At 36.1% G+C, this 25,897-nt stretch overlaps 2 protein-coding genes and 1 pseudogene across 3 annotated transcripts; 2 read left to right on the forward strand and 1 right to left on the reverse strand.

Moving 5' to 3' along the window:
- Positions 1–1,161: 1,161 nt before the first annotated feature.
- Positions 1,162–3,730, forward strand: LOC110908120 (50S ribosomal protein L13, chloroplastic). Its single transcript, XM_022153028.2, has 4 exons — positions 1,162–1,467; positions 2,945–3,130; positions 3,213–3,383; positions 3,486–3,730. Exons 1-4 carry the CDS (start codon positions 1,246–1,248, stop codon positions 3,600–3,602), a joined length of 696 nt encoding a protein of 231 aa, XP_022008720.1. The 5' UTR covers positions 1,162–1,245; the 3' UTR covers positions 3,603–3,730.
- Positions 3,731–7,181: 3,451 nt separating this feature from the next.
- LOC118490495 lies at positions 7,182–9,925 on the reverse strand (annotated as a pseudogene).
- Positions 9,926–20,301: 10,376 nt separating this feature from the next.
- Positions 20,302–23,642, forward strand: LOC110908121 (receptor-like kinase TMK4). Of its 2 annotated transcripts, none has more exons than XM_022153030.2 (2): positions 20,302–22,402; positions 23,091–23,642. In XM_022153030.2, exons 1-2 carry the CDS (start codon positions 20,302–20,304, stop codon positions 23,534–23,536), a joined length of 2,547 nt encoding a protein of 848 aa, XP_022008722.1. In that variant the 3' UTR covers positions 23,537–23,642. The 2 variants fall into 2 exon arrangements, with proteins under 2 accessions (XP_022008722.1, XP_035844337.1); XM_035988444.1 differs by having other exon boundaries at positions 20,316–22,339.
- The last annotated feature ends 2,255 nt before the right edge of the window (positions 23,643–25,897 follow it).

The following is a 25,897-nucleotide window of genomic DNA, read 5'->3' on the forward strand; positions in this document are numbered from 1 at the left end:
CCGCCATCGGTTGGGGTGTGACACTCTCTCTCCTCCTCGTTATACCATCGCCGCCGCCACCAGACAGTGGTGGTGGTCGGCCGTCCAGTAGCTCGAGGGGAGATGGGGGTGTGGCTGAGGGTTGGGTTTTGTTTGTGAAGATGGTGATTTTTCTGTGTTTGTTCTAGGTAATCGAGAGAGAGAGTGGAGAAGATAAGGTATGTGTTTCATTTGTGTGTGTGGGTTTGGTTGTAGATAAGATGCAAACAATGAGAGAGAGAGAGAGAGGAGTAAAAAAAACAAACCCTCTTCCCCTTGCAGACTGCAGACCTTTGGTCCATCTCTTCTTCTGCAGATGCCTGCAGATGTGGTCCGCAGACTGCAGACCTTTTCCTACAGAAAAAACAAACACCACCTAAGATGACGGAGTAATCTTGCTCTGAGCATCTTCCCCGTCATGAAGGAACAAAGTTAAGAACATAGACCCAAACAAGAAGCCGGGGGGGGGGCGTCAACTTGTTGAAACAACAAATAACCAACACACAAGGATATAGACGTCTCCTAGGCTCTGAGGCTTAAAGGGTTTTGTAAAACAAGAAGCTGCTAGTCTTAACGCATTAAGGGGTCTCCTACGTTTGGACTCTGGCGTGAGAACAAGCTAGATGTTCTTAGAGAGTGATATGAATTGAGAAAGTGAAGTGAGTGTAAGTGTAAGTAAGGGAATGTGTAAAATGATACTTGGGATGTGCAAGGCATCTATATATAACAGAGACTCTTAGCCCAATCGGCTTGGGCGGCCAACTTTGAAGTTAAATGGGGTAAGGAGAGACTCTCATTTTGGTAGCCTCTTAATGACCATTCAGATGCTACCTCTTAATGGTTTAAAACCTCTGAATGAATAAGAGGTAACCTCAACTCTGAATGGTTAAGAGGTAACCTCTGAATGGTAAATCATCACATGTCATATTCTTCTACCTTCTCATTGGTAAAATTGTTAATGGTTCCATTAAGAGGTAGCCTCTTAATGACCATTCACAGGCTACCAAACAGCCCCTTACTAATCGTAGCCAAACCAGGATGAAACGGGGGAGCTAAAATAGAGGCCTATGTGAAATCTGAAAAGTTTGGGGGCCTATGTGTACATGACAAGAAAAAGCAGAGGCGGATTTAAAACTTCTGTTCAATAAATCCATTTTATCAACTCAACCTCTTCCCCTGCACCTTATCCTCTTCATCTTCAGAACAATCCATTTCAAAACCCTAACAATGGCGATGACGTATGCAACATCATCGTCTGCAATGCTCACACCACTACACAACAGGTCTCCAGTTCTCTTCACATTCTCAACAACTGCCACAAAACACAATATCACCGGGAAAACCAGTAGAAACCATCAGATTCGTTGTCAACAACAGCAGGTTCAGCAACGAAATCTCGCTCCTGTTGAGCAGCGTTGGATGTTTACTGATTCAGATTTCACAGGACCGGTACGACGTCGTAATCCGTTTTTTTATTGTTGTGTTGTTCGCGTTTTGTTGTTGAGTGAAATTGAATGGTTGTGTAGTTGATTAGTTGATGTTAATTGAGTAAATATTTGATTAGAACAGTTATTGTGCTCTAGGATGACGATCTTCAATGCTGAATTTAGGTTAACCTAATTAGAGATGGAATATAGACAGTTATATGAATTTATGAAGATGTTTTGATCAATTATATGTATTAAGTACACCGGTAATCATGTAACATGTTAATTTCTTTTAATTTTTTAAAAAAAAGTTATTGCATTACTATTCTCGAGAATAAAATGCTTGTTTTTATGGTGTAATTTTAAAAAAATAAATATTAACGTATAAAAAGTTATGGCAGTTTTAAAATGATGTATTACATAAACTCTTAAAATTGTGTAAAGTTACCTTTTTGTTCTTCTTATATGCATTATAATATAGTATAGATTATGTCTAGTTATAATCTGCATATGTGATGACTGATGGAAGTTAGCATGAACTTGAAGAAACTGTGTCTAATTTTAAGCCAGGATTCGAGATTTAGAAACTATTTGATTTATGTACTATGTGGTTTGTATTTGAGGAGTCGCAAGATTGGCCGTATTTTTATGAAGTGTTGGGTGCATATATAAAAAATCAAACTAGTACACTTCACAATAATGACCTATCCTTTGGGTATCAAGTTGATTTCAATGATTTTTGTTTGCTAAATGGGTTGATTTGGGTCTACTTAATTATACACTGGGTCAAAAGACTCGGTCTTAACTCTTAAGCAGTTTGCTAACTTATAATGGATCCAAATGAGCTGGCACTACGCACTGCCCACTGCGAGTACCTACTTGTTGACCCGAACACAGCCATTGTCGCCACAACTGTCACCACCTCTGTCGCCAAGACCGTCACCGACGTCACCTTCACCCTCCGCTGCCTCTGCCACCCGTCTTTGAGCACTGCTCCCTCCACGTGCCGTCTCCACTAACCACCATAAAAGCAAATATAGTGGATGAATATATTTTTATACCATTTTGGTAGGATTCTTTTTAGACCCGAACCTAATTGATACTTTTAAAAAGAAACTCATTTCGAACTGTTACCTGACCCGACCCAGGTCCAGGCATACATCATAGTCTGCTAATTTGTCTATCACTATTATGTTTATGACTCCATGAAATTAATTTGGGTTTTTGGGCTATTGATTATATACCAAGAAAAAAGTTGTAGGTTGGGATTTGACCATTTAATTTTCATATGAAAAGTCCAGAAGAATTTGAAAACAAGGTAGGCAGGTTACAGGTAGCCAGTCTTTTAACATATGGTGATGGTGGTAATGTGTTAATTCAGACATTGCCTGTTAGTTTCAACAAAATGGAAGCATACAAGGGTTGTTTACAGTTGGGTTCCTTATCGTTCATAATACGATGTAGTCATATATCAAAATTCTTGTTTCTATTGTCTGCAGGATGTATGGAACAAGACTTGGTACCCTAAAGCTGAAGATCATGTCAACACAGAAAAGACATGGTATGTTGTCGATGCTACAGATTTAATTCTCGGAAGGCTGGCATCAACAATCGCCATTCACATACGCGGCAAGAATCTTGCCACCTATACTCCTAGTGTAGACATGGGCGCTTTTGTAATTGTGGTACGCATCCACCCTCCTCTCATGCGAGAGTATTTTTTCATAACGTATTAGCCTAACGGTGTTTTGATGCCGATAAACATAGGTAAATGCCGAGAAAGTTGCGGTATCAGGAAAAAAGAGAACCCAGAAACTATACAGGCGGCATTCTGGAAGACCAGGTGGGATGAAAGTTGAAACATTTGATCAACTTCAGCAAAGAATTCCTGAGAGGATTATCGAGCATGCGGTTCGCGGGATGCTTCCCAAGGGAAGGGTAAGTTTAAATTTCTTAATGGTTAATGCATTCTTCCCATTTTCATGTTTTTATAAAAGTTTATTTTCTGTAAGTTTTTATGTAAGTAACTTGTTTTTTCAGCTTGGAAGAGATCTATTTACTCACCTTAAGGTGTACACTGGCCCGGACCATCCTCATCAAGCCCAAAAGCCCATCGATTTGCCAATAAGAGACAAGAGGATACAAAAACAGACCTAGGTTCTCCTTTTCCCTTTTTTGAGTCATCATTTCAAATTGTAATTCCAAATTACACAAGCTATGTAGGGTGTATGTGAAGTTAATATAATGCCACTTGTTTTGCAAATTAAAAGCTAATTCTTGAGCAAGGTATTGTACGGATTTCGATTCAAAACATCGGGAATCCCATCGATTCAAAATATCGGGAATCCCATCGATTCAAAATATCGGGAATCCCATCGAGGCATCGTTGACTGCAGTCTATTATATGTAAAAATGCTCGGACCATACAACATCTTCAAGCTTGTCTATTAACGGCGGAAGAAACACGAATTCTAACACAAACCCTTCTTTTAGGAATTAGTGGTTGCCTTCGATCGTAATGTCAATGTATCATTACCAGAGTCCTCCCAAGACCACGACCGCGATGAAGACGGACCGTGATAACATGAATCTCGATAATCACCACAAGTAACACACCAATACATCTTTCCTACTTAAACGAATTGAACAATAAATCAAAACACTAACCGAACACAATGAATCAGAACTTGAACGCCTTGATATCGAATGTAACAGTGAGTTTCGAATGGATACATACAAGTTTCTGACTCGATGACACTATTTAAACAATGTGAAGCGTTGCGTCTTGGGACGTGATGTTTCATTCACACCAATGACGAGTTTTAAACCCGGAGACCGTTTGGATTACGGTCTTCAGTCAAGACATATGTTGTACCGATATTTATGGCACACTCGACAAGAAAATTTCACCAAACCGTGTAAATCACTCGTGTTTGTTTATATTGAATTGGTATCGGTAGGTTCTTCGTGCACATGATGGTATAGTGCATTTCTACATCATAACTTCACCAAACCATGTAAACTACTCACGTTTCTTTTTTGTTGATCACATTATTAAAAAAACAATAAGCAAAACAAAAACAAGATAAAATATACATATATAAAACTGAGTTAGGATCAAATACAAAGAATAAAATAAATAAGAAGAGTAAGAAGAATTGTAGTCCATTGATCTTAGATTTGGAGGGTTCAGATTAATTGTAGGGAAAAGAAGATAATAGAAGGGCATAAAAGGAATCATATGTTTAGGGTGAGAGGGGCACTCCCCTCTTAGGGGAGTCCCCTCTCTTACGCACGGCCAATCAGCACGCGCCACGTCAACTTCCCTCTTAAACTCCCCTCACACCCTCAATTTGATGGCGGCACTCCACTCACACAATTATTTTTTTATAAAAAAAGAAGAAAAAAATATGATTGGTGGAAAAAGAGTGGACTCACATTAACAACCAATCACCCCCTCTCTCTCTCTCTCCTCTCTCTCATGCGGTAACTACACCCCGATCTTGGTCACCGAATTCACTCACCGCGGGGATGGCGGCGGTGTTCCCGTTCGGGGAATGGGGTCACCGCTTGCCTCCCCGCATAGTGCCCCGTACCCCCTTATGGATTTTCTCTCTCCACATGCAAGGCACATGCCAATTCCCCCATCGATTTAAAACGTCCATAACTTTTTAATACGACATTTTTTTTAAAAAAAAATTTCACCATAAATAACGAGCGTTTTTTATCTTTAATATGAGTACCATATTATCATATAAAAATAAAATAAAAAATTTCATTTTTACTGGGTTTTTTTTTGCATTGTGTTAAAGGTTCAGGTCATTGTGTCTTTTAACTGGGTTTTGGTCAGTAGAGTTTCTATACATTGTGTTATTATCAAAACCTATAACACAATGTTAATTTGGGTTCTATCCATCGCGTTTTTATAAGAACCTATAACACAATAAATGACACAATGAAGATGGTGTTATATCTGGGTATCTATAAATTGTGTTTAATATGTTATTCATTGTGTTTTAATATGATGTCCATTGTGTTTTAATAATTTGTTTAATTTTTTTATTATCTTTGTTCATTGTGTTTTAATTTGTTGTGTATTGTGTTTTTAGTTTGTTTTCTATTGTGTCTTCATCTGCTCTCCATTGTGTCTTTTATCTGTTGTCATTAATTGTGTCTTTTATCTGTTGTCATCAATTGTGTTTTTATCTAGTCTAATACTTATTGTGTTATATGTTATCGCCATTGTGTTATAGTTATGGTCATTGTGTTTTAGTATGTTGTCCATTGTGTCTTTATCTGTTGTCATTGATTGTGTTTTTGATCTACTTTACATTGTGTTTTACATCATGTCCATTGTGTTTAATCAAAACCTATAACACAATGTTAATTTGGGTTCTATCCATTGCGTTTTTAATAAGAACCTATAACACAATGAAGATGGTGTTATATATGGGTTTTCTATAAATTGTGTTATTAGTTCAGGTCATTGTGTGTTATTGTGTTTTCATATGTTGTCCATTGTGTTTTATTTGTTCAATTTTTTTATTATCTTTGTTTATTGTGTTTTAGTTTGTTGTGTATTGTGTTTTTAGTTTGTTTTCCATTGTGCCTTCTTCTGCTATCCATTGTGTCTTTTATCTGATGTCATTAATTGTGTCTTTTATCTGTTGTTATCAATTGTGTTTTTATCTAGTCTGATACTTATTGTGTTATATGTTATCGCCATTGTGTTATAGTTATGGTCATTGTGTTTTAGTATGTTGTCCATTGTGTCTTTATCTGTTGTCATTGATTGTGTTTTTGATCTACTTTACATTGTGTTTTACATCATGTCCATTGTGTTATTATCAAAACCTATAACACAATGTTAATTTAGGTTCTATCCATTGCGTTTTTATAAGAACCTATAACACAATATATGACACAATGAAGATGATGTTATATATGGGTTTTCTATAAATTGTGTTATTAGTTCAGGTCATTGTGTTTAATATGTTATTTATTGTGTTTTCATATGTTGTCCATTGTGTTTTAATAATTTGTTCAATTTTTTTATTATCTTTGTTCATTGTGTTTTAGTTTGTTGTGTATCGTGTTTTTAGTTTGTTTTCCATTGTGTCTTCATCTGCTATCCATTGTGTCTTTTATCTGATGTCATTAATTGTGTCTTTTATCTGTTGTCATCAATTGTGTTTTTATTTAGTCTCATACTTATTGTGTTATATGTTATCGCCATTGTGTTATACGTTATGGTCATTGTGTTTTAGTATGTTGTCCATTGTGTCTTTATCTGTTGTCATTTATTGTGTTTTTGATCTACTTTACATTGTGTTTTACATCATGTACATTGTGTAACATGCAACTGGGTTTTTGAATTTTTTTTTAAAAAATATAACAATATGGTACTCATATTAAAGATAAAAAAACGCTCGATTTTATGGTTTAATTTTTTTTAAACAAATGATGTATAAAAAAGTTACGGATGTTTAAAAATTGGGGGGGGGGGATAACATGTGACTTGCATGTGCATATTCTCTTTCCTCTTGTAGACAAAATTATCCTTTCCATTTAATTCCTCCTATGACACTTGTTACTCTCTGGTGGCTTCTTACCCTTCTTATTTTTAAATACTTTGTATTATAACTCAACCCATATAAAACTCATATAAAAAAATAATAAGCAAAACAGAAACAAGATAAAATACATATATAAAACTCTTGAACAACATAATGCCGTCTACATGCAAGCAGACTCTAGGAATTCTTTCTTGCGCTGAAACTCATGAACTGTTACAGTAGGTGCACCTCGGTGGCGTTCGAGCCAATGGGTCGTCTCAGCAATGGCATTCTTCATTTTCTCCAAACTTCGGCTGTTAGTCCTTTTCTTGATACTGAGTTCTCTAAACTTATTGTTCATGTTGTATATCAAATCTTCTAATGCATTACACACATCGGTTTTCTTTATGAATTCTTGGTCCTCACATTTGTACTTCTTGGCATCTTTTACCATCTTTCATGTCTTCCTTGGAAAGTCTTCCAATTTCATTGGCAATTATTAGTTTGTTCTCCATACCGGTTAGTAATATCTTCGCGTAACTGTGAGGATACCGTTAGCATCTATTTCTAAGCATACTCCGATTTCTGAGAATCCTTTTGGAGCAAGCGGTATTCCAGAAATTCCGAACTTCCCCAACAAATGGTTATTAGTAGATCTGGATCTTTCACCTTGAAACACATTGAGACTCATGTAAGATTGATTGTCACGAGTTGTGACATAAGTTTTGGACTTCTTCGTGGGTATTGGAGTGTTACGTGAGATCACAACACTCATTTTATCGCCACGTGTCTCTATCCCGCGTGACAAAGGAGCGACGTCTATAACACCAAATCTTGAACACTTCGGCCACTTGAAGTTAAATTTGCAGCCATAATAGCTGCACCGTATGCAACAGCCTCATCAGGATTCATGCTCTTGCGTAGCTCCTTCCAACATAGACTGGACCTTCAGGGGCGCATCTATTAAGGGGGGGGGACCCCCCAAACTTTTCGCTCAATAGTGTAATATATGTGGCTTTCGTATAGAAACTTTTGGGTATATACATTTTCGACCCCCTGGTTCTATAGAAACTTTTGGGTATATACGTTTTCGACCCCCTGTTGGAAATCTCAAGCTTCGCCACTGTGGACCTTAGGTATCCTAGTAGAGCCACCAACAAGGATAATTTCATCTACACTTGATTTATGAATAGTTGCATCGAGTAAACATTTCTCCACAGTCCGAATGCACTTTTTAAATGAATCCATGTTCAGATCTTCAAACCTAGCTCGAGTAAATCTCATAGAAAAATCAATCCTTTCGTGCAAGCAGTCTATTTCAATTGAAGTCTGAGTAGTGGTCGAAAGAATCCTTTTAGCTTTCTCATACTCAAATTTCAACCTCCCCAATGCTTTTAAGTTATCCGTCAAGTCCTTATTCCATCGCCTCTTGAACTCGAGAACACATTGTTGAATCATGCGGTTATCAAAATCCTGCCTCCCAAATGGGTGTGACCAGCAACAGCTCGCACCATAAAATTACCTCCTTTCTCAATGGTCACAAGCGAGACATCAAAAGTACCACCACCAAGATCAAAGATGAGCAGAGCACGTTCATCTTCTGTGTAATGTCAGCCTTGTTGTCCAAACCATAGGCAATCGCAGCTGATGTAGGCTCGTTGATGATGCAGATGATGTTTAATCCTGCGATAGTGCCTGCATCCTTTGTTGCTTGACGCTGTGAATCATTAAAATAGGCAGGGACAGTCACCACAGCATCTTTCACGACCTTTCCTAAGGCTAGACGGTATGGCTCGTTCCCCCCTCCCGTCCCCCGCCTGCGACGCCGTCAACACCATACCCCCCCCCCCCCCCGCGTCCCCGTTCCTTTCGTCTGTATTCGGACGTTGGCGACGGCTCGAATTGTGGGCCCCATAATGAAAAGTTACCGTTTAAGAAAAAAAATTAAATTTCCTTTTTTCAAAAAAAAAAAACAAACGATCATATTTTTAAATATATATATATATATATATATATATATATATATATATATATATATATATATATATATATATATATATATATATTTCATTTCCATTTTCACCTCCATTACAAATCTAACCCAAAATTTCATCTCTCTTAATTATTTTTTATAAATCTTCTTCCCACTTTTATAAACATCATACTCTATAGAAAATGGAACCCTTCAACAACCCGAACAACCCGAAGAATCCGAACAACCCGAACAATCCCAACAACCCGACCCAACCTAATGTTTTCTCGGTTCCGGCATATTATCCGACGGTAGAACCGAACTGTTGAAATATACGTAATATATTCTTTCAATTCAATATTTACCTTTATTATGCCTTTATATTTAATCCTTTCCCTTTTTCTTTTTCATGTTACCGTTGCGGTTTTGTTTGGGCTTTTGAGAGTTTAGTGGACTGCATCTCTTTGGGCCATATTTCATTTAGGGCTGCAGCCCTTGTTCGATATAAGAGGGGCGCTGGTATTGGGATCGAACACAACAGAACACACAAAAACAACACTATCGGTCATCTCTCTTTAGGGATCGCTGCTTCCTTCTTGTTCAGACATCAGCACCAGTCTAGGGTCTCACCCCTGTTTATTCAAGAGCTGATTGGCCTGTCCTCTTCTTGGTTACAACAGATCATCTTACAGATCTGCATAATCTGATATTTGTAATCGTATAAGGCAACCTGTTAGCTTGTTCTTTGCGGCAATCTGTGCCGACTGTTGGATTATAACATCAGTTTGTTTTTATATCGTATTCTTGACATGGTATCAGTGCACTAGGTGCTCTTGGGGTTCGTTGTTCTGCTGCCCGCTGCGTTCTAGGGCTCCGATCAGTTCTGGATTGATCATTGAAGACTTACTCACAGATTCTTGGCAGTCTCTGTGAATCTGCCAATTCCGTTTCATCTATGGTGGTTTTCATCTGCTAGGAGGCACTGGTGTCCACTTGAAGATTTAAAACCCTAGCCCGAGGGTTTACTGTGCTGTGAAGAAGTCTCGTTGGTCTCTGTTTAGAACAAACCAACAGGCTTTGATTCTTGTCTTCTGATCAGTTCTTGTAACCCTAAGTGAAGGTTACAAGCCTGATCCACTTAAGTTTTCGCACCCACTGTGAGCGTATTCTAACCTTTTTTTTGTTTCTTGTTCCTTTGCATCACTGGGTCAGTGTGTCTAGGCATATTGATACCGGGTTAGTATAGACCGGTTTGATTTAGGACACAGAGAGGGTTCACTCTGTTGCATTTTGGTTGATTATCTGTTTCTGTGTTTTTTGTTTGAGTGTCTGTTTGGGTTTAGTTCTCTATCTTGTTTTTTTCTGATTTTGTTTGTGATTACCTGTTATCATGCCTGATAAGGATAGTGATTCTCTTGTTGCTAGTGGCACTTTGGTCAGTAAAATTGATGCTGGTGACCCTCTTTACTTACATCCTAGTGACTCGGCTAATCTGACCATTGTTAATATAAAACTAAAAGGAACCGACAATTACAATGTTTGGGCTAATGCTATGAATCTGGCTTTACAAGTTAAAAATAAATTAGGGTTTATTGATGGATCCTGTGCTAGATCTACGACTGATGAAGTGTTAGGAAAACAGTGGGATCGTTGTAATTCTATTGTTCTTACATGGATTTTGAATTATGTGTCTGAAGAATTATATTTGGGTCATGTTTATTCTAAACTTGCTTCTGTGGTGTGGAAAGAACTAAAAGAAACCTATGATAAGGTTGATGGGTCGGTGGTCTTTAATTTGTATCAAAAAATTATTTCCTTTTCTCAAAATGGCATGTCTGTCTCTGAGTATTATCATAAACTTAACTGCATGTGGAAACAATTAGATCAAATTCTTTCTCTACCTACGTGTACTTGTGATGCATCCAAATAATTTAATGATTTCAACCACTTGATTAAATTGATGCAGTTCTTAATGGGTCTTGACAGTGTTTACCAGTCTGTAAGAACTTCTCTCTTAACTAGGGAAGTTCTTCCTACTGTAAAGGAAGCCTTCTCTGTTGTTTCAAGAGAAGAATCTCACAGAAATTCAAACAACTTTTCTGAAAAAATCTCTAATAATCTTGTTGGCTTTGCTGTTAAAACCAGTCAATCTTTTGATTTAAAAAAGAAAAATGTTAGACCCCGTAATCCAAATCTTAAATGCTCACACTGTAACAAGATTGGACATACTGTTGAAAGATGTTATGAACTAGTTGGTTACCCCTCTTGGATGAAATCTAAAACAAGTGGTAATAAGGGAGGCAGGGTTAGTAATAATGTGGTTGTTGATACGCCTGAAACTGCTTCTTTGTCTACTGTGAATGGTTTAACAAATGAACAGATTGCGCAATTGCTTAGCCTGTTGAATAATAAGTCCAGAAGTGAAACTCAAGGCAGTAACTTTGCTGGTAGGTCTAATTATGTTTGTTTTAACAGTTATACTAATGGTTTTAAACCTACATGTGACTTTAAACCTGCTTATTGCTTTTCAAACTTTGGAAATAATGGGAAAAAGGCGGGGTGGATAATTGATTCAGGGGCAAATCAACACATGATTACGGATGACACTAATCTTATAAACCAAATGGATGTTACAGAATATAACATCAAAGTCAAACATCCAAATGGGACAAGTGCTTTAGTAACTAAAATTGGTGATGTTAAACTAAGTGATAAGGTCATCTTATATGATGTGTTTGTTATTCCCGATTATTGTGTCAATCTTGTTTCGGTTCATAAACTTGCAAAAGATTGCAATCTAACTGTTTCCTTTGATGAACATAATTGTTATATTCAGGACTCTCAAACAAAGAAAGTCCTGGTGACTGGTAATCAGCTTGATGGTCTGTACTTTTGTGGTAGTTCTACTATGTCTAACAAGGTGTGTAATGCTAGTCTTGATGCAAATATGTGGCATGCTAGATTAGGACACCCTGCTGAACCTATGTTACGTGTTTTAAAAGACAAACTAGATATTAAAAAGGACACTAAAATTGAACCTTGTGAAACATGTCATAGGGCAAAACAGCATAGCGAACCTTTCCCTTTAAGTGATCATAAGACTAAGTCGTTAGGGGATCTTGTACATCTTGATGTATGGGGTCCATATAGGGTGCGAAGTAGGGATGGCTCTAGATATTTCCTAACAGTGGTTGATGATTACACACGAGCTGTTTGGGTCTACCTCATGAAAAATAAAGATAAAGTGCTTTATAATATAAAAGGATTCTTCAACATGCTTAAAACTCAATTCAGTAAACACATTAAAATGTTTAGAAGTGATAATGGTACTGAGTTTATAAACAAACAAATGAAAGAATTTTGTTACAATAATGGTATTATTCATCAAACCTCATGTGTTCATACTCCACAACAAAATGGGATAGTTGAAAGGAAACATAGGCACCTTTTAAATGTTGCTAGAGCATTATTGTTTCAAGTTGGTTTTCCTCTTAAATTCTGGTCTGAGTGTATCCTAACTGCTACCTATTTGATTAACAGGACTCCGTCGTCTGTCTTAAATGGTAGGTCTCCTTATGAACTTGTGTTTGGTTTTGCTCCTATGATGAGTCAGCTAAGGATTGTTGGGTGTCTTTGTTTTAGCACTGTTTTAAACAATTCTGACAAGTTTAATAGTCATGCCGAAAAATTTGTTCTAGTTGGATATTCTAATGAGAAAAAGGGATATAAACTATGGAGTCTAGACCAAAGAGTTATGTTCTATTCTAGGGATGTCAGATTTTATGAATCTGTCTTTCCGTTTAAAGAAAAGAAAACCTTTCTTGATCCGGATTCTGAAGTTAATAATTTAAATTTTTTTGACTTATTTGATCAAAATGACACCCAAAACTCCAAATCTGACTCCACTCCTAATGATGATAACATAAGCATAAATCCTACAGTCCTAAATTATTCTCAGTAACCTGTTAATGACTCTAACAATACTTTAGGAACGGCTGATGTACAGCAACCAAGTAATGTTGAGTTAGAAACTGGTAGGGTTGAGTCGGATTTAGACGTTGAGGAAAACATTAGCAATTCTGAGGGAGAGAATATAGGGCAACCTAGCAGTGGTTTAAGGAAATCTTCTAGAAATGTAAAATTTCCATCTAAGCTTAATGACTTTATCGTTGATGGTAAAGTCAAATATGGTCTTGAAAAAGTATTGAATTATGCTAATCTTGACTCTGAAAGTATGTGTTTTGCCTCTATGCTTAATAAGAGTTGTCAACCTAAAAGCTATTTTGAAGCTAAAACGGATAACAATTGGGTTACTGCCATGAATGATGAGTTAGAAGCCTTACACAGAAATGATACTTGGGAACTTGTCGATTTACCTCCTAATAGGAAAGCCATAGGCTGTAAATGGATTTATAAAATCAAATATAAAGCTTCAGGCGAAATAGAAAGGTACAAGGCTAGACTTGTAGCTAAGGGGTTTAGTCAAAAGGAAGGAATAGACTTCTTTGAAACCTTTTCACCTGTTGTGAAAATGGTTACCGTCAGATGCGTCCTAACTATTGCTATTAATAATGGTTGGGATGTTCATCAACTTGACGTAAATAACGCTTTTCTATATGGTAATTTAAATGAAAAAGTCTATATGACCCTTCCCGATGGTTATAATTCCAGCCATATTAATAAAGTTTGTAAGCTTAAAAAGTCTCTCTATGGTCTTAAACAAGCTCCTCGAATGTGGAATGAGAAGCTTGTTGATGTTTTACTTGATCTTGGGTTTGAACAAAGTAAATGTGACCACTCCATGTTTGTCAAAACAAGTAAATCCGTGTTTATTATCTTACTTGTTCATGTGGATGATATAGTCATAACTGGTAGTTGTTTTGCTGAGATTTCTAAAATTAAATCTCTTCTTAAATCTAAGTTTCTGATCAAGGATTTGGGAATGCTAAATTATTTCCTTGGAATTGAGGTTTTAAAAACCAAAGATGGCTTATGTTTATCACAAAGGAAATATTGTCTTGACTTGCTTGCTGAATTTGGTCTGACTGGATGTAAACTAGTTAACAGTCCAATTGAACCTAATCATATTTTAACCCACTTGTGTGAAAAAGATAATCAAACTTTACCTGATATATCTGTTTATCAAAAATTAGTGGGAAAACTAATATATCTTTCTCATACTAGACCTGATATTGCCTATTCAGTTCAATATCTAAGTCAATATATGCACAGTCCCACTAATGCTCATTTCAAAATCGCTTTAAGACTTTTAAGATATCTTAAGGGCTCTCCTGGGAAAGGTTTATTATTTAAAAAGGGGGACTCCTTAGAGCTGAAAGCCTTTGCTGATTCTGACTGGGACAAATGCGTTAACTCTAGGAAATCTATCACAGGTTTCTGTATCTTCTTAGGTAACTCTCTTATTTCATGGAAAAGCAAAAAACAGTCTACCATTTCTAGATCTTCTGCTGAGGCAGAATATCATGCTATGTGTGCTGCGACAAGTGAAATCATTTGGCTCCTTAACATTTTAAATGAACTTAAAATTAATGCCAAACTTCCTGTGTCCCTTTTCTTTGATAATACAACTGCTATTTCAATAGGCGCTAATCCTGTTTTTCACGATCGTACAAAGCATTTTGAAATTGATCTCTTTCTTTTAAGAGAAAAAAATTCAAAAGGTGTTATTAAAACTGTTGGTGTCGCATCTGAAGATCAAACGGCAGATGTGTTTATAAAAGGGCTTCTCGTTCAAGCTCATGACAAGGTTTGTGATAAACTTGGCTTGTTTAACTATTTTGCATATTGAATTGGGGGGGGGGGTGTTGAAATATACGTAATATATTCTTTCAATTCAATATTTACCTTTATTATGCCTTTATATTTAATCATTTCCTTTTTTCTTTTTCATGTTACCGTTGCGGTTTCGTTTGGGCTTTTGAGAGTTTGGTGGACTGCATCTCTTTGGGCCATATTACATTTAGGGCTGCATCCCTTGTTCGATATAAGAGGGGCGCTGGTATTGGGATCGGAACACAACAGAACACACAAAAACAACACTATCGGTCATCTCTCTTTAGGGATCGCTGCTTCCTTCTTGTTCAGACATCAGCACCAGTCTAGGGTCTCACCCCTATTTATTCAAGAGCTGATTGGCCTGTCCTCTTCTTGGTTACAGCAGATCATCTTACAGATCTGTATAATCTGATATTTGTAATCGTATAAAGCAACCTGTTAACTTGTTCTATGCGGCAATCTGTGCCGACTGTTGGATTATAACATCAATTTGTTTTTATATCATGTTCTTGACACGAACCCATTCTCGCAATATTCATCAAATGCGTTTGCATCATTCCAACACTCGCCAAACAAATTCGCTCAATTCTCTCAAAATCAAGCCATTTAACAAATGATGTTGCGGGGTGCTTATAATTTCCCACCGAACCCGACACCACCCGTTCAACCCCAACCGATCCCGATGCAACCCTTTCAACAACCCGAACCCGACGACGATGTGGAGGTTGTTCCCGAAACCCAACCAGCTAAAGGAAAAGGAAAACGAAACAAAGGCAAGCAAGTGGTTGGTGATCAATCGTCCAAACCGAAGTCGACTAAGTGGGCGCCAATCGAAGAAGAAGCCTTAGCCAAGGCTTTCATAGCCACGTCTAACAACAAGACAAAATGTTCGTATTTTTTTAAGGTTTATCTTTTTTTTAAGGTTTATACTTTTTTTAAGTATATTTTTCTAAATTTTTTTAACAGTTTATTAATTTTTAAAGTTTGTTTATTTTTTTTTATTTAAATTCGATGGTGTCACATAAACTTAAATGATGACGCCGACTTAAATGATGACGCCGACTTTGACGAAGAGGAGTACGCCGTACATGAAGCGGAGCGTCCACCGGGCCGAGACAAATCAAAGAAGGAGCGGGCCAAGGGGAAAGAAAAGGAAAAGTTGGACCCGAAGATGGAAGAGTTTATGGAAAACTTAAAAATGTACAACGAAGTCTCGGCCCAAAAGACGAAGGCGAAGGAGCGGGCCGTCGAAGATAAAGCTCGTGTAGAGGAAGAAAAGTTACATGAGAAGGTCCGATTGTCGAATGAGAAAATCAGAATTTCGGATGAAAAAATTCGGCTCAAGGAATGGGAAATGGATAACGATGGATGTCGATCAGTATCCCGAGCCGAAACGTTCGATGTTGAAAAAACTTCAAAACGACATCATGAAGAAGCATAATATGGGTGGAGATACAATAGGAAGTTTATTTGGCTAGGAAGGATAGGAAGTGATCTTGACCATCCATTAAGTTAATCAAGGGCTAAGATTAAATCAGGGAAATTAAAAGGAAGAAAAGAGGCGCGTGAGTTTGTTCAAGGGCATTCTAGTCAATCCAAGCCAATAGTTTCTCTCTCCTCCAATTCCCCCCCATTTTTTAAACGTTAATAACTCTTTCATACGACATTATTTTTTTATAAAAATTGCACCAAAAAACGAGCGTTTTTTTATCTTTAAAACGAGTATACTATTGCTATATTTTTTTTAAAAAAATTTAAACCCAGTTGCGTAAAACGCAATAGAAAAACAACGTAAAACGCAATGAAAAAAAAAAAACCTAAAAATGACATTTTTCTAAAACGCAATGCACCAAAAACACAAAGAAATGACTTATTTGTAAAACGCAATGGCCAGAAAACACATAGAAATGTCTTATTTGTAAAACGCAATGGCCAGAGAACACATAAAAAAGTGTTTTACCGAAAACGCAATGCACCAAAAACACAAAGAAATGACTTATTTGTAAAACGCAATGGCCAGAATACACTTAAAATGTCTGTTTTCTAAAACGCAATGGACTGAAAACACATAAAAAAGTGTTTTACCTAAAACGCAATGCACCAAAAACACAAAGAAATGTCTTATATGTAAAACGCAATGGCCAGAAAACACTTAAAAATGACTCATTCTAAAACGTAATGGACTGAAAACACCTAAAAAATGTGTTTTACCTAAAACGCAATGACTAAAAACACTTAAAAATGTGTTTTTTTTTTCTAAAACGCAATAGCCAGAAACCACATAAAACTCTCTTATTTCTAAAACGCAATGGACACATAAAACTGTCTGTCATTGTGAACTGTCTGAATTGTCTACCCTAGCCAGGGGCTGCCGCCCCTGGGACCCCGCTACCGGGGGCTGCCGCCCCCGGACCCCTGCAAAGATCGTAAAACGCAATGACTAAATAAAAAACCCAGATCATGAAAATGAAATTAAAGAATTTCTTACATGGATTGAAACCGATTTCTTCATCAATTGACGAAATTTGAATGATAGAAACACTTATCAACGCTCGAATCGAACGAATCGAGTGATTATCTCCAAAATCACCGGAAAAACGAGATTTTTTTTATGAAATTAAACTGGGTTTTCTTCAAAAAAAACTGAAGAACACGTTGATCGGGTTCTGAATCATTGATTGGTGATGAAAATCGCACTATAATGTAGTGATTATTGAGATAGAAAGTGAAGAAATAGTTGAAGATGGTGGGTTTTGAAAATGGTGGGTTTTTGAATTTACTGGGTTTTGAAAAAGGAAGAAGAAGGAGTTGGATTGACTAAAATACCCTTTCTCTTTATTTTAAAATTTGCCACATGTCATAATCTTATGGCTTCCTATTCTTCCTAGCGAAAATTAACTTCCTATTTGATATTTTCCCAGCATAATATTATTTAAGTCTATCTTTGTTTTTTTTAAGTTTATGTTTTGTTTTAAATTTATGTAATGTGGTTTTAATATTAATGAAAATATTTTGTTAGTTTATTTTTTAAATGTTAAAAAAATAGAAGATTAAAAAATATATATAGAAATGGTGGGGAGGACTATGACTAGGATCATCCTCCCATACCCTCTAGTTTTGGGGGGATGGACCATCCTTGGGAGGACTATGGCGTGACGCCTACGTGGCGGATGGTCCTCCAAGGATAGGATGTCGGAGAACTATGACGTGATGCCTACGTGACGGATGATACTCCAAGAATGGGATGTCACTATATGACTCAGCAGTCTCTGAATCTCCTCCCAATCAACCTCCTTGCATCCGAAAAAACTCAGCCAATATATCATTAAAAGATTTTAGTTCCCCCACTATCAACGTGAGAAATAGCTTTCGGTACGTGGGTGCATGCTCATAGGCCAAGATATGCAAATTAATTAACGTCAAGTCCGAGATGAGTTCAAAAGGATTTTTTTTTTCTAATCAGAAACCAAACTAATTTGGTTGGTTTGTCGCATGTCTAATGTGTAAAATAAATTAGTTTGTATTGACGTTTAAACATGTTTAATTAACTGGACGGATTGTGTACACATTGAGTTAAAAAGGTCGAACTATGACCCATTAAAATTACAATATATATACACAGCGCACACGCGCACACACACATATAGTCATCAGTTAGTCTATGTTATTAGTCAATCAGTTTTAGGTTAATCAGTTTACTTTATTTGGTAAGAGTGTCGGTTTTTGGTTCGCTTAATTTTGGTTAATAACCAAAACCAACTCGGGCTAAACATTATGTTTTGAAATACATGAAATAGATGTATAAATACATGAAATAAACATATAAAACATGAAATAAATGAAATGAAGTTATAAAAGAAATATATAAAAATATGAATGATTCTTATTTGGTTAATTTTAGTTAAGAAAGGGAACAAAAAACCGATAACTGATTTTCGGGTTTATATGAAAATATGAATGATTCCTCCCTTGTTCAACTCACATGATCAAAAGTCAAAAGGTTGAATCATCACGTCCTCAGGGCCAAGGATTAAAAAATTTTGGATATTTAAATCAAAGTTATTTTTGGGATTATTTGGATTTTTTACACAGTTATCAGTCTTTTTGGATTATTTATATTTTTTTTACACATTTATCAGTCGTTTTATTCTGATAAAACCGGTTTATAATTATTTCAAATTTTTTTTAATCATAAAACTAGAATCATATCCAATTGTAGTAAAAATTAAAAAATAATAACTAATTTATTCTCACATCAAAACACCCTAAAATATAAAAAAAATTAAACCATCACAAGTGGCCTAGTGGTGGAGTGACTTGGGTTCTCCAATGGAGACCCAAGTTCAATTCCCATTAGTGCCACTTTGGTGGCCATCGACACCCGCTTTAAAGCCGGACTGAGGACACTCGAGGTCTCGGGATCGAAACATGTTTCTTACCCCTCTTTGATGGCTATGGGTATTTGCCGCCAGGGATCCTTGTCGGGTGGTGAACTGGGAAGGGAGATCCCTTCCGCAATCAGAGGTACCGTGCAACTACCCTTTTTAAAATATAAAATTACCACGTTTTAGTAAAAGCACTTTCAGATCAAAAACTCAACCTCTAGGGATTTCATTTCCAGAAAATACACTTTTCCACTTTTACATTTCTTATTTAATTAAAGAACCATTGTGATTGGTGTGCAAAAAACCGAAATAACCGAAACATAACTGAATTAACCGACAAAATTGACCCGAAAAAACCGAACCAAATAAAAAACCGGTAGGTCGGTTAATGGTTTTCTGAAAACCGAAAGTAGCGGGTTGGCTATGGTTATCAATGTTTACATACCCACCATAACCGAACCGACATATAGTAAAATCTTTGTCGGATTTAGGACTTTTCAACATATGTTTTTAGTTGAACGTTTTTAGTAGTTATTAATATATATTATATCATATGTTTGAATATTTGGTAATAAACTGTATTGATATTATATATTATATGTATATTATACTATGCAATTTGCTAATATATAGAAATATATAATAACAATTTTTTTCATGCTAAAAAAGTTGAGCTATTTTTAGCTAGGTCTAAATTAGCGGTTAACCATCCATAACCGACCCACTGTAACCTTGAAAACCGATAACCATAACCACCATAACCGATCGGTTATGGTTATGATTATCCATTAACCGACATCGTGGTTATGGTTATGGTTTTGGCTAATAATCGACCCAAACTAACCCACGCACACCCCTGTAAAAGTTTTTGTACAGTTATTGAGGTCTTCAACATAATATTGCTACTGAGAAATCGAGTGATCTATAATGTTGTTTAAAAAAAAAAAAAAACTTGCCATGTGAGGAGTTTAACCTTAAGATTATCACAGTTAAACTAATATACGGATGAATGATGTTTGGTAAGTCAAATGTCAACGGTTTGAATCCAGTTCTGTCAGCTTCTTCACCGCCATTTTTTATGTTCCCGCGTGGACTAAATCAATCTTCCACTTCTTATAATAGTCTTCACCTGCCACTTCCTGGAAACAATGGCTCATCACCACCTACTCTTCATCACCTTCTTCTTCCTCATCTCCTTCTCCACCGGTGATGACGCCGTCGTCATGTCAAAGCTATCCACCTCTATTTTTCCTACTCCATCCACCTGGAAGACCAACAACTTCTGTGATTGGGAAGGAATCACATGTGACAACTCCAACCGTGTTACCTCCGTCAATTTATCTTCTAAATCACTTACTGGAACTCTCCCACTTGACCTCAACAACCTTTCACAACTCAAAACCCTCGCTCTTCAAAGAAACTCACTCTCCGGTGACTTACCTACTTTAGCTAATCTCACCCTCCTAGAACAAGTATTACTCGACAACAACAATTTCGTTTCAGTTCCTTCCGGATTTTTTTCTGGTCTCACCAATCTCCAGACCATTAGCATTAGCGATAATCCAAATTTGTCGCCATGGAGTCTCCCTAACGACCTCACTCAAAGTGCCAGCTTACAATCATTTGCAGCGAGCAATGCTAACATTATCGGTTCCATTCCGGACATTTTTTATAATTTCCCTAATTTGGAGAACTTGAGATTATCTTACAATAATCTCATCGGAGCCCTCCCTGCATCTTTTGGTGGGTCAAAAATTGTCAATTTATGGCTAAACAATCAGGAGCAAGGCCTTTCTGGCTCCCTTGATGTAATTTCTTCCATGACTCATCTTAGTCAAGTTTGGTTACAAGCTAATGCATTCACCGGTACAATACCGGATCTATCAAAATGCATCAATATATTTGATTTGCAACTTAGGGATAATCAATTAACAGGTTTAGTTCCTAATTCTTTGACGTCTCTCCCTAACTTAGCCAACATTACCTTAGAAAACAACAAGTTACAGGGCCCAATGCCAGTATTTCAAAGTAGTGTAGCAGCTACATTAGGATCAAATAACAATTTTTGTTTAGCTACGCCTGGAAATTGTGACCCACAAGTGACGTCCCTCCTTGAAGTTGCCGGAGCTCTAGGGTATCCAATATCATTAGCTGTATCTTGGGAGGGCAATAATGCTTGTGCCCATTGGTCCTTTATTAGTTGTGATTCTTCTACGGAGAATGTGACCATTGTAAACTTTTCAAAACAAAAATTCTCGGGTACTATTTCACCTTCCTTTAGGAACCTGATTTCATTGAAGAGTTTATTATTGAGTGACAATAATCTCACAGGTTCTATTCCCACGATCTTGACATCTTTGCCAAATCTTCAACTTCTTGATGTGTCATACAATAATCTATCTGGAATTATACCTGAATTCCCACAACATGTGAGGTTTTTACATGGAAACAATCCTCTATTGGGTCAAACCATTCCTAGTGGTTCAGGTGGGAGCCCACTTCAACATCCAAAGGGGTCGCTTGTTTCAACTGGTATGGTTATTGGTATTGTGATTAGTGTTCTTGTATTCGTTGGGATTGTGTCATGTGCATGTTACTATAAGTGTTATGGAGCTCCTACCAAATTACATAACACTGATCATAACGAGATGCCTATTCCTGAAAATGGAAATTTAATGATTTCCATCCAAGTGCTTGACCAAGTCACGAATCATTTCAGTGACAACAATGTGTTGGGGAGAGGTGGATTTGGAACCGTTTATAAAGGCGAGTTAGATGATGGAACAATGGTTGCAGTCAAGAGGATGAAATCTGATGTGATGGGAACAAAAGGGATGAAAGAGTTTCGAGCGGAAATTGAAGTTTTAACTAAAGTTAGGCATAGACATCTTGTGGCTCTTCTTGGTTATTGTATTGATGGCAACGATAGGCTTTTGGTATATGAATACATGCAACAAGGAACTTTAAGTCAACATTTGTTTGATTGGAGAGGCCTCGAAACCCCTCCTCTTAGTTGGAAACAAAGGGTTACAGTTGCTTTAGACGTGGGAAGAGGAGTTGAGTATCTGCATAGTTTAGCACAACAAAGCTTCATTCATCGAGACTTAAAGTCGGCGAACATCCTTCTTGATGATGACATGAGAGCAAAGGTAGCAGATTTTGGTTTGGTTAAGATTGTGCTTAAAGGTATGTACTCTGTTGAGACAAGATTGGCTGGGACTTTTGGTTATCTACCACCAGAGTATGCCGGTGAGAAATACCACCTTTTTTGTTCAATTTTTACAATTAAATTTGTTAGAAATATAACAGAATTATATATAACACATTTACATTTACATTTACATTTATATTTACTTTTTCATTAATAGTAATCCATAAAGTAAGATAATGTCACATGTCCTTTTTTTTTTTAAATTATATACATGTTTAACTCGTTTAATTTTCAAATAATTTAAATTTTCTATAATTATTTACGTCCATTAATTTAAAGAAAAAACATGTAGTTATGTTTCAATTTTTTTTCTCAATGCTCTAATGTTTTTTTATTGAAAATGGAGTTGTATTAAAATGAAATGTTTTTTTTTTGTTTCATAAGTTATACGAAGCATCGGTACCATAACGAACCGAATCAAGAATCAATGTCGATTGAACGACAACAGGTACCGGTATTGGTTTTGTAAGAACGGTATCAGTATTCATTTATATGGTTTTCGATAAATGTAAAATACGTGTCAATGTCCGTTTGAGCATGTCACAGATTTATTTTTCGGTTTTATCTTTTGGTTACACAAGGCAATCATATATATTTTTTGTAGTATACATTTTCCACTCCGCATCGCACGGGTGGTAGTTACTACTTAAGTTTATACGAACGGTCTCAATAGCTCATATAAGTTCTACAAAAGCCTAGAAATTCAAACTTCTTTTGTGATAACAGGCACCGGGAGGGTGACGAGAAAGGTGGATGTTTATGCATTTGGAGTAGTTTTAATGGAGTTGGTTTCCGGCAGAAAAGCTATTGATGAAACTTTGTCAGATGAGAGTTGTCATTTGGCTACATGGTTTAGAAGGTTCCTTGTCTCCAAGGAAAACATTACAAATTGTATAGATCAAGTTCTAGACACTAGTGATGAAGTAACCCTTGAAAGCATTTTCAAGGTAGCCGAGCTCGCAGGCCACTGTACTGCATGTGACCCGTTTAAGAGACCTAACATGAGTTATGTGGTTAACGTGTTGGGTCCTCTTGTAGAGCAATGGGAACCCTCTCAACTAAACGAAGATCAAACATATCATCGCCACCATATAAGCCTTCCACATGTTCTTCAAGTCAATGAGGATACAAATAGTATGTTGTTCAATGTCTTTCCGCCAAATTCAATTTAGCATTCCCACCCTTCAGAATTTTTTTAAACATGGTGATGTAATAAGTCAACTCTTGTCAAACTTTATTTGTTTTACTATACATGATCAAGAATAGCTCATTAAATTACCTTCCAAAATGGTTAAGGGCATAACAAATGGTTTTAAAAAGCATCAATGTTGATTTGTGTAAAAACGAATTTGTGACCAAAATGGACTCACCTTGAAATGGGTCCATTTTAGATTCACTTGCTATATTTGCTTTTGTAGATTTTATGATTTGTGATAACTGGGTTATTTCTAAAAAATGTGTGAATACTTTCAGAATGAATTATGAATTATCTCGCTGGTACTTGCGAATATTCAATCGGGTAAATTCTCAGAAAGATCAAGAAGGAGTATGAACTCTGTTAAGAATTTTTCGTACCATAATATAACCATATATATATATATATATAGGGGATGGTTCAAATGAAAACCACTTTTATTGTGAAAACTCGAAAACTAACTAAAAAAAGCCTAAAAAACACACAATTTTTTTTTTCAATTTTTTTTTTTATAAAAATCGCTAGTTTTTATATATATAAAAAAACTTTTTTTCAAAAAAAAAAAAAAATTGTGTAGTGCACATGTGTAATAATACACATGTGTAATAATACACATGTGTAGTACACATACATATGTGCAGTATTACACATGTGCACTACATAAAATTTTTTTTTTTTTGAAATTTTTTTTTATATTAAAAAACCTGCGAAATTTTGATTGCAAAAAAAAAATAATTAAAAAAAATTTTTTTTTGTATGTTTTTTTGGCTTTTTTAATTAGTTTTCGAGTTTTCACAATAACTAGTGGTTTTCATTTGAACCTTCCCCTATATATATATATATATATATATATATATATATTTATATATAGGATAATGCTTAGCAAGAAACCTCATTTTCTTAGAAAACTTAGCAAACTTTACTTGTGGCCTACATTTAGCCACGTGTGACTTTCACTTCCTGTTACTTTTTGCTTCCAAGGTTATATTAGTAATTTATGCAACCCAAGATATTTCCCCATTTTGAATTGACATGATCATTTAATGCACATCAACTCATTTGTACAATTCACCCACCCCCATATTTCTTTTACAATTTTTCATTTTATATCTTCGCCCCCGTCGACTGTTTTCACCCTTTGTCACATGTTAAGCAATTACATGTTCCGAATAGACAAATTGTAACACATGTTAGATCAGTATATACACATCATGGTGTTTTGTAAACCCCTTGCTTATACATGAATATATGTCAGGTTACAAAAAGATTATAACAGAGGCTTAACACATGTTATACATTCCAAAATGTACAAAACAAACACATGTTATAAATGAACGAAGAGTTCTTTCCCACATTACAGCATGAACCACCAACACATGTTATAAATGAACGAATACTTCTTTCCCAAAGGATGTGACTTTCATATACATGAATACAAGTCGGGGTACGGTGTTACAATATTAACTTGTATGTTCCAAGATTATACAAGTTAATAGTCTTTTGGAAACCACTAGCTTATACATGACACCATGTTGGGTTAAACCAAGATTATAACAGAGGCTTAACACATGTTATCCCAGGTATACGGTGTTACAATATTAACTTGTATGTTCCATATTAAATTGTACACGTGTTACGATCAGTATATGCACATCATGGTGTTTTGCAAACCACTTTTGATATACATGAATACAAGTAGGGTTATAATGGATTGCGAATGTTATCATATGTATACAAGTGGGGTTACAACAAGATTGCGATATTAACTAAGCTCACCATTAAACTCATCGCCCCCGTCGACTGTTTTCATCCTTGTCACATGTTAATCAATTACATGTTCCGAACAGATACATTGTAACACATGTTAGATCAGTATATACACATCATGGTGTTTTGTAAACCACTAGCTTATACATGAATACATGTCAGGTTACAAAAAGATTATAACAGAGCTTAACACATGTTATACATTCCAAAATGTGCAAAACATGTTAGAAACGAACGGAAACTTGTTACAGCATGAAAACTTCTTTATGGATCTGTTACAGCATGAACCACTAACACATGTTATAAACGAACGAAAACTTCTTTCCCAAAATAGTTGACTTATTCAATGTCCCCGCATTAACGTCGCCTAAATCCATCCAGCTTGTCAATTGAATATCTTTATGGATCTGTTTCTGTAAATCAACACACGTTATATATCATTCTAACAGGTGCTTAACACATGTTATGGATCTGTTTCTGTAACTCAAACAACCCAACAAAAAAAAAACACTTACTGTTCAGATCAAAAGCCCAAACCAACAAAACAAAAAACAATTATTATTAAGATCAA

The sequence above is a fragment of the Helianthus annuus genome, chromosome 3, assembly GCF_002127325.2.
Source record: "Helianthus annuus cultivar XRQ/B chromosome 3, HanXRQr2.0-SUNRISE, whole genome shotgun sequence".
In the NCBI taxonomy this organism is placed as follows: domain Eukaryota; kingdom Viridiplantae; phylum Streptophyta; class Magnoliopsida; order Asterales; family Asteraceae; genus Helianthus; species Helianthus annuus.

Excerpts from the sequence above, each read along its gene's own strand:
- LOC110908121 (XM_022153030.2), top strand. The coding sequence starts at position 20,302 with ATGGCTCATCACCACCTACTCTTCATCACCTTCTTCTTCCTCATCTCC. Across the intron at positions 22,403-23,090 it reads TCTACCACCAGAGTATGCCG|GCACCGGGAGGGTGACGAGA; the intron begins GTGAGAAATACC and ends TTGTGATAACAG.
- LOC110908120 (XM_022153028.2), top strand. The coding sequence starts at position 1,246 with ATGGCGATGACGTATGCAACATCATCGTCTGCAATGCTCACACCACTA. Across the intron at positions 1,468-2,944 it reads ATTCAGATTTCACAGGACCG|GATGTATGGAACAAGACTTG; the intron begins GTACGACGTCGT and ends TATTGTCTGCAG. Across the intron at positions 3,384-3,485 it reads GGATGCTTCCCAAGGGAAGG|CTTGGAAGAGATCTATTTAC; the intron begins GTAAGTTTAAAT and ends TTGTTTTTTCAG.